This window comes from Copadichromis virginalis, linkage group LG15, assembly GCF_057382275.1.
Source record: "Copadichromis virginalis isolate Kocher_CV1m ecotype Utaka linkage group LG15, C_Virginalis_male_GT1.1, whole genome shotgun sequence".
Taxonomy (NCBI): domain Eukaryota; kingdom Metazoa; phylum Chordata; class Actinopteri; order Cichliformes; family Cichlidae; genus Copadichromis; species Copadichromis virginalis.
Window position 1 is genome coordinate 21,418,816 of NC_140632.1, and position 8,833 is coordinate 21,427,648.

At 39.7% G+C, this 8,833-nt stretch overlaps 1 protein-coding gene across 1 annotated transcript; it reads left to right on the plus strand.

Annotated features, from left to right (window-relative positions):
• Window positions 1-5: 5 nt before the first annotated feature.
• LOC146692342 (uncharacterized) lies at window positions 6-5,971 on the plus strand. The gene is made up of 4 exons (XM_085432483.1): window positions 6-2,700; window positions 3,864-3,980; window positions 4,900-5,241; window positions 5,492-5,971. Exons 1-4 carry the CDS (start codon window positions 2,469-2,471, stop codon window positions 5,581-5,583), a joined length of 783 nt encoding a protein of 260 aa, XP_085288609.1. The 5' UTR covers window positions 6-2,468; the 3' UTR covers window positions 5,584-5,971.
• The last annotated feature ends 2,862 nt before the right edge of the window (window positions 5,972-8,833 follow it).

Genomic DNA, 8,833 nt, shown 5'->3' on the forward strand with positions numbered 1-8,833 from the left:
CGCGTGATCCTGGATCATTCGTTTCCCCGAAGCTCATCCGGGACTTGCTGTCATAGCAACAGAGCCGTAAACGTAAACCTGCTCGGGAGCAGGTTTACTTTATGTAAACAGGATTAGATCGCGGCCACGCAGGTATGCCCGCGTCATTCATACGAAAGCAACAGCGATATTCCACCACTGTTTCACCATAAATAAATAACATCAATGTAACTAAAGACAATGCAGCACCTGATCCATTTATTGATTTCACACAGATACATACAGGTCATTTCCTAAAAAAGGGAAATGTACTATTAACATTCTATTACATGTATGTGATTATTACAGATTTAATTCATATTTCAGAGTAGCAATTGTAAATTACTTCGTGTAATCAAGATGAGAGACCACGGCTATAAAAGCGAAGGTGGATTTGGGAAGTCTGTCGCAGCCATGTCCTGTCCGTATACGCGAGCCACCCATTGCGGAAGGTGCAAGATTGATAAGGAGAGTCCTCAGAATTCAGCGTATATTGCGGGACAGACAGGATCCTTTAGCTCAGCGCGACAGTGTGCTCATAGAGAGATATCGATTTTCCCGTGAGGGTATTATTCACTTAACCAACTTGTTGACGAGGGGGTGCAGGACCACCACCTGTCTTTTTTTCCTCTGCCCTTTTCTTGGTTGCTGTTATAAACAAACAGATTATTCCAGGGTCTCTTTCCAAGAGACTAAAAGCAATATAAGTGATAAATATTACCATTCTGTAGGATATTCTTATATTTCACTTTTACCTGTTCCCATGTTCTAGTGGGTCCTGTCGTGGCTCTAATGTGAAAGAGGATAAAATATAACATATTATAATATAATGTAATATAATATTGGATAATATAGTGTAATATAATAAATCTACCCTACCGCCTACTGGTGATGGCCAGAGGGGCCGATGGCGCGATATGGCAGCCTGGCTTCTGTCAGTCTGCCCCAGGGCAGCTGTGGCTACAACTGTAGCTGCCTCCACCAGTGTGTGAATGTGAGAGTGACTGAATAGTGGCATTGTAAAGCGCTTTGGGTGCCTTGAAAAGCGCTATATCAATCCACTCCATTATTATTGTTATTATTAAATTACTTACGTGTTTAATTTGTCAGCAACTTCCTGCCAGCCCTCGCTCCTTGCTTTTGCAGCCTTTGCAGTGTTCCCTTGCGTTCTGATTAAACTCTGAAACTCCTGAAATCCCTCACTCAAGAGTTCTTGCTCTGCTGCCGAAAAATACCGAGCCGAGCGCGCTCCGTCGACATTTTCGCCGACCAATCAGAGGGTTGCCGATCAATGTTTCTACTATCGATGCGTAGCCCCTTTTACGACACCCAGTGATGTCACATTACTGCGTCCAGCTGTAGTAATCGTCAACAGCAGGTGTGTTCGGGGAACCGGATTAGCGAGCTCACGGTTAGCGCGATGATTTGATCTTGGATGTTTCATTTGATCTTGGATGTAGTAAGCGACGTACGAAGAACGGGCCCCTGGAGAGCTATTCACGCCGTTGGAATCTGAAGCTCTACGGTCTGACCGAGAGGGACAAGCAGGACGTGCGGCAGGAGGTACTCAAAGTCTGTAGATCAGTCCTGCCGGAGATGCAAGATAAATTCCCCGACGTCGTTGACACCGTCCACCGCATCGGTCCCAAGAAGTCCAACAACGACCAACCCAGGGGAATCATCATTCAGTTTACATCCAGGATCTACCGCGATGCTGTCTGGCGCGCTGCTAAGAAGTCCACCTACCTGAAAGGTAACAACCTAAAGCTGGCTGAGGATCTGTCTCCTGACGACCGCGCCCGAAGAAACAGACTCTGGCCGTCTGTGGAAGCTGCGCGCAAAGAAAACAAGCTGGCGTTCTTCGTAGGAGGTCGTGCATTCGTGGAGGGAAAAGAGATTTTTCCACCCCTATAACTTGATCCAAGGTATTTTGAGGTGAAAACTGAAGTATCTTAAGATTAACTTGGTTTCACTGCCGTTCTTTTTTTGTTTGTTTTTGTTGTTGGACTGATAAATCGATCAGAGTTAAACTGATGCAGTTTGTTTGTTTATTGGTCTTCAGTTTGGCTGCAATATTTTTGCTGACAATGTTATGAGCAAGCTGGATAAGCTTCTTTTTATTTTATTTTGTTTGTTTGTTTTTTTTTATTCTTTTTTTGAATAATTAGTTATTTAAATGGAGCAAGAAAATTTCTATTAAGCTCCCTTTCAATGCTCATATGTGAAGCATTTATTTATTTTATTTATTTATTTTTTACCACATTGGTTTTATTGTTTTAGGCTATTGTATTCCTATTATTATTCAAGTTCACAATTTCCTTACTCAGGGGTTGCAGTTCTCATCTTATATAGGACTCTCTTAAGTGACCAGGTTCCCAATTCAACTGTTCTTCATTTACTTGGTCTAAGCTTTTTCTTATTTGTCACTTTTAATTTTTGTTACTATCATTATGTCTTTGTCTGTTATTTCTTTAAATGCAAGAGGTTTAAGAAACAATGTTAAACGTAAGGCTATTTTTTTGTTTTGCAAGCAGTTCAATTCAGATTTCTGTTTTATACAAGAGTCTCACTCAACAGAACAAGAAAAAACATTTTGGAGATCGCAATGGGGAGATGATCTGTGGATGTCCCATGGTACAGAGCATGCTGCTGGTGTCTGCATACTTAAAGGAAGATTTAATGGTAAAATCTTGAATTCTGACATAGATAAAGATGGTTATTACATTTTTCTAATAGTTGAGGCTGCACACTCTATCTATGTTTTAGTCAATGTGTATGGTTTTAACTGTCAGAGGGAGAATAAACTATATTTTGATAGGTTGGAGGAGCGCCTACTGCGCTGGTTATCTAAATATCCATCCATCCATCCATTCGCTTCCGCTTATCCTTTTCAGGGTCGCGGGGGGCGCTGGAGCCTAATCCAGCTGTCATAGGGCGAGAGGCGGGGTACACCCTGGACAGGTCGCCAGTCTGTCGCAGGGCCAACACACAGGGACAGACAACCATTCGCACTCACATTCACTCGCACATTCACACCTAGTGGCAATTTGGATTTTCCAATTAACCTATCCCCACAAGCTGCATGTCTTTGGACGGTGGGAGGAAGCCCACGCAAACACGGGGAGAACATGCAAACTCCACACAGAAAGACCCCGGCCTGATCGTGGAATTGAACTCAGGACCTTCTTGCTGTGCGGCAACAGTGCTAACCACCGTGCCATCGTGCTGCCTATCTAAATATCCCAATTCTTTTATTATTTTTGGTGGAGACTTTAATACAGTGTTTAACAGCTATTTAGACAGATGGCCTTCTAGAAGTTCAGACTCTAACTCATTCATAAGACTGTTTGCACAAAGATTCAACTTAGTCGATTCTTGGAGGGATTCTCATTCGTCTCAGATAGCTTATACATGGTGCAATAAGTCTCAAACCAGACACTCGCGTATCATGCTTACCTCTGAATAAAAGAGGTAAGCGTGATAAAAAGCAAAAAACAAAACAAAACAGTAGCCTTACAAAAAGAACAGAGTAGCAGAACATTTAATCTTGATCATTTAATGCATTATAATAATTTACAAATCAGTGTTCATCGATATAATTTACAAACAGACAATATACATGTCTGATAAGTAAGCTAGAAGTTTAGACAAAAACATGCCAGTCCTTTTTCTTGCTGGCAGTCAAAACAACAAAACAAAATAGGTCCCAAAGTGGAATCCTGCAGGATGCCACATTTCCCTATCGAATATGAAAAATCATTATTTAAAATTTCAGAAATCTAAAATACTGCTGGAACAAGTGAAACTACTGTGGGTGATGTTCAGGTTGCTTGTGTTTTTTACAGGACCTTCTCCAGTCTGGGTCAAAGTTGTCCCAGCTGTCCTGATTCCCCTGGTTCTCTTGGCTGCTGCTGTTGCTGTCTTCATGAGCCTTGTATATAAAAGGATGAAGAAAACTGCAGGTAGTGTGTGTGTTTGTGTGTTGCAGACCTGGCCAGCTCCTGTGGGGATGTTGAGAGTTTCAGTTTAAAATCTGATGACACGTACTGGTACTGACTTTCAGGAACAATGGAAATGTGCAGAGCTTCAGTAACTACAGAGCGATACTATGAAGATATGGGAAATAGTTGTTGATGCTAGGCTAAGAAGAAGAGTGATGATCAGTGAGCAGCAGTAGGACTTCATGCCAAGAGAGAGTGCTATAGATGTGGTGTTTGCTGTAAGAGGCAGATGATCCATTTTGAGACCCCTAAAGGAAGAAGACTAATTTATACCCAAAAGCTCAGCCTTCAGTTCCTCACTGATGTTGTTTCTCAAGTTATGAATGTTGTCCGTGCAGTTGCCTTCAAAAGAACAAAAGCTGCCCTTGATAAGAAGCAAACATATTCATGGAGGAATGCTATACTGATAAAAATCTCCTACAAGAGGTCAAAGACATGTAGAATGAAGTGGGAAAAAAAATAAATTTCAAACTAAAAAAAAAAAGACGTCTTTAACCTTGAATGGAGAAGACAGACATTTTCTGTCAGATATCAATAAATCCAGCACCAGTCAGGCATTATATGTATCCTATACTTTTATCTTCACACATAAAACCTGAATATATGATAGGATGAATTAACACATTGGTTATGGTTCTTTCATTTTGTTTTTTTTTTACATATCTGATTAACAGATTTTTGGCACGCCTTTCCTGAAACAGTCTTCCCACAGATCTCTATCCCCTCCCAGTCTTCCGTGCAATAGGTGATTATGTGATCTCCACTAAGCCACACAGCCTGCTGTTATCCACATTATAGAAAGACGTTTTTTTTTTAAAAAAAAAAAAAGTGATTTACTGCTGCTGTTTGCTACAGTTGATGTTCTTCTCTGCTCTCTCAGTTTGCCAGCTCAAAGCAGTGGACGTGACAGAGGGTGCAGAAAGTGTCCTGCTGCCCTTTGAATCCAAAAAATGTAAGAGAGAGGACATCATAGTGGAGTGGAAACGTATCCAAGATAAAGAAGTCAAGGCAATCGTATATGAGCAGGGTCGGACACAGCATCATAAAAACAACAAATCGTTCCGACGCCACACAGAGATGAAGAAAGACCCACAGACTACAGGAAATGCCAGTCTGACTCTGAGAAATGTTAGCTGTGAAGATGGAGGTGTTTATATCTGCACCGTCTGCGACAATGAGGGAAAGACCCTGGAGCAGCAAGTGGTGGTGCTCTTGGTTCATGGTCAGTATAAGAGAATATGACCTAAAAGCTCCTGCTGAACACATTCATGTCCATTAGTAATATTGACAGTTATATTTCTGTGAAGGTTAGTGACCTCACATGAAAATGCTGTTAGTGTGATAAAAACACAAGAACTGATGTATACTTTGACAGAAAATAAACAGAGCAGTCACCTTAATCGGAGTCATGTGACTTCATGCATTTACCAGGACTCTGTGATCTGACTCACTGTTGTGTTTCTCCTCTGCAGAGGGATGGCTGAAAACCATCAGAGGTTTGTTCCACATTGGCACAGAAAACAATGAAGACTCCGCCACTCCACTTTCTCTTCTTCCAAAGTAACTCTGTTTACTGCAGTCAGTATGAGTTATCTGAAGCTTTTGGTTGATTGTTGCTTTGATTATCAGAGAAACTACTGTTTGATTTCTTCATTCAACCATTTCTATTTACACTCTGTAGACAGAAAGTGTTACAGGAAAAAATGATTCTATGTTTCTTTACCTTCTTTTAAATGTACAAAGATGCCTTTTGTCTGCCCTTTGCCTATGGTTAGATTAGTTTAGAATTATCTTTTTAGACTTTCCCAGCAAAGACATCTTGTTTCTGGGACACATTGTTTTAGATTGTTTTATCTTCCCTAGCTCTCTGCTGACGAGACTAGCACCATATATGGAGTTGTTTTATTTTATCTGTTTATTATTTGTTATCCTGTTCTCACTGTCTCTGTGCTCTGTGCCTATAAAAATTACCAAGCCACTGTGCATGGTGTGAGTTGTTCTTAGCAGCTCACCCGTGTACACGTTTGATAAAGAAAGTAACTTTGTCTCATTGTGTCTTTATTTCTCCTGGGTTTTTTACAGAGTTTTCCCCCAACAGAAATTGTCTTCTGTGGTCTGTGCACTACATTTTGGACTGGCTGTATTCTCTTGACAAGAACAACTTGTTACTTTAACTTATCCAAAACATTAATTTGCCTTTATAGGCTATAGTGTGAGTGTGTGTGAACAGATAAAAATGCTCAGATTAGAGCACTGCAGAAATGTGTGTGACTGGTAGAATAATGACTTGTAGTAGAAAGCTATTTAATGCTCAACTTGAATATAGGAAGGTTCTGTATAAGTACCAGTTCACTATGCATAAATGCACAGGAAAGCTCAGATGTCCAAGTTTTCCAACAGCACTTGAACAAAGCCTGCACAGTCAGAGTCTTAAAAGAGGATTTTTAAAAGAAAGAAAAGTCAGTAGATAATAATTGATACTAAAAAGACCAACAGCGCCTCCTTCAACTGACACATCACCACAGACAGGCACACAGCCCCGCCCCTCACTAGCAGCTAAACAGTGAGGTTTCAGCAGTGAGTAAAGCTCCTGTTTTAATAGTGTTGAAATATTGAAGAGTTAACATAAATGTTAACCTGGCTGCTCATTAGCAATTACCTGATAGCCACTTTACCTGTCTGTTTTGTTAAGGTAGTGGCTATGGCTACTAAATTAGATAATTTTTAATAACAATATACTATATAATGTTAAAACTGCACACAAATATAATGTAACCTGTGTGTGTCTGGTAACCCGTGCACACATTTTTTACCAATCTGTAAGTGAAAGAAAAGAATGTCACAAATATTTGTAGACATTTGTATCCACAGAAAACCTTTTAGCAGTTAGTCATCACATCTGTGTAAAATCTGTTTGAGTCATTCATGTTTAATTAGTTGGTGATGTGTCAATTTTTAATAATAGTTACACAAAAATCACTGCACATGAGTTGTATGGGTCATTTTTGCACATTTGTTACTAGCCTAATTCCTCTCTGTATGGCTCTTCATCCCCAAAGCAGCCTAAAGTTTTGTGTTTAAATGTAAGAAATATTCTATAAGATTGAGAAAACAAAAACTGATTGAAAGACTAAAGTGCTTCATGTTAGGGTTAAAAGACAAACGGGATAATTAACAAAGATACTAACAACACAAACTGTGCACATTAATTTATAAAATTTATATAAAAAACTGCGAATGGGGAAAAAATGGCAATGAATTGAACCATTAAATGTTGGACAAGGGTCATATAATTGGCTATTCATTCGAGGCTATGCTCCTTTTTAATCAGTGGAGTAGATATGGACATTGTTAAAAAAAAAAAAAAAAGGTCAATGACTCTAACTGAAGTACTATGTAGCTGTCACGGTTCTGTGTCCGTTGGACCCAGTATTTTGAGTTTATTATGTTTTGGATTAATTTTGCATCATGGATTGTTTTCTTGTTCTCTTGTTGTGCTTGTGATGACCTTGCTGTTTCCCTGGATTGCCTCTAAACTGTCTGCAGGTGTAACGACCAACATCCTCAGCTGTGACCTTCTTTATAACCAGTGAGCATTCTGCTGTAACACTCAGTCTGTCTGATTTGGCCTTTTCTTTGATCTGTCCATGATTAACCAGCTCTACTGCTGGTGTGCTTCTTGATTCAATGAAGAGCCAGTTGATAGCGTTACAGTTGTGATGATTCTTCATCACATTTTCACAAGGCAAAGTGACTTTATCTCCATCTCTGACAGTGAAGGAGAGTGAAAGATCTCCACTTAGTGTTCCTGAGAACACGACAAAGAATCAAAAAGGTAACACTGCATGTCAGAGCACAGATAATTTTGCACAGTTATGCACACATGTATGCATTTGTATCTTTTTCATTTTCACTAGTGCACTGAGCTGGAAATGTTTTTAAATCTTTCTCTTATACACATGTTGGATGTATCCTTACCAACTGAAGCACAGGTACAGCAGTAAAAACACTTTAAGCTAAATAGATTTAACCATCATTTCTCATAGTCTCTCTTTTCTCACTTTCTTCTTGAGCTTCTGAAAAATAAGTGTATCAGCTTCCCTGTTATTAGTGAGGTAATACATTCATAGAACTCAGAATCTGCTGAGATGATAATAATAATAATGTCCTCAGTGTAAACTTTTGTAATCTCATTTATAAACGTATCTGTATTCCTACCTGTTAATTGAAGCATTAGTATCACTGATAAAAACATGTGAATCCATCTGAATTCAGCCATCATGCTTCTCGGTATTTCTCCTTCCTGTTTCTCACAGTAATGACAGTCGCAGACTTTAAAGTTGTGCTCCCTGTGGCGGTTCCTGTGGTTGTTATCTCACTATCTCACGCTAACTGTTCAGGAAGTCCTTTCTCTGACAATTTCTGTTGTTTATAAAATGGCTGGGGAACGAAACAATATTAAAGAGGTCAAAGGTCACTGCAGGCCATCAAACCCTGTAAAACTAAAACGAGCACGTAGAACAGACAGCCGAATGTTGCTCAGTGACTTATGATAATCCCACTGTCCGTTTGTGAAGGTAAGATTATGTCTTCTTGCTCTGATACTTGTTGGTCCCTCACTGTGTCTGTGAAGTGTTGTTTTTCTGAGAAGTGAAGGGGCAGAGTTGGTGAGAATGTAGAAGTGTTACCGTCAGAAACAGACGCTTCACACACTAAATGTCCTTTAGACATTTAAACTAAGTGTAACAGCAAACTGTTCTCACAGCTGAGGGTGTTGGTTATTACACTTTCAGAAAGTTCAACATATTGTTTTT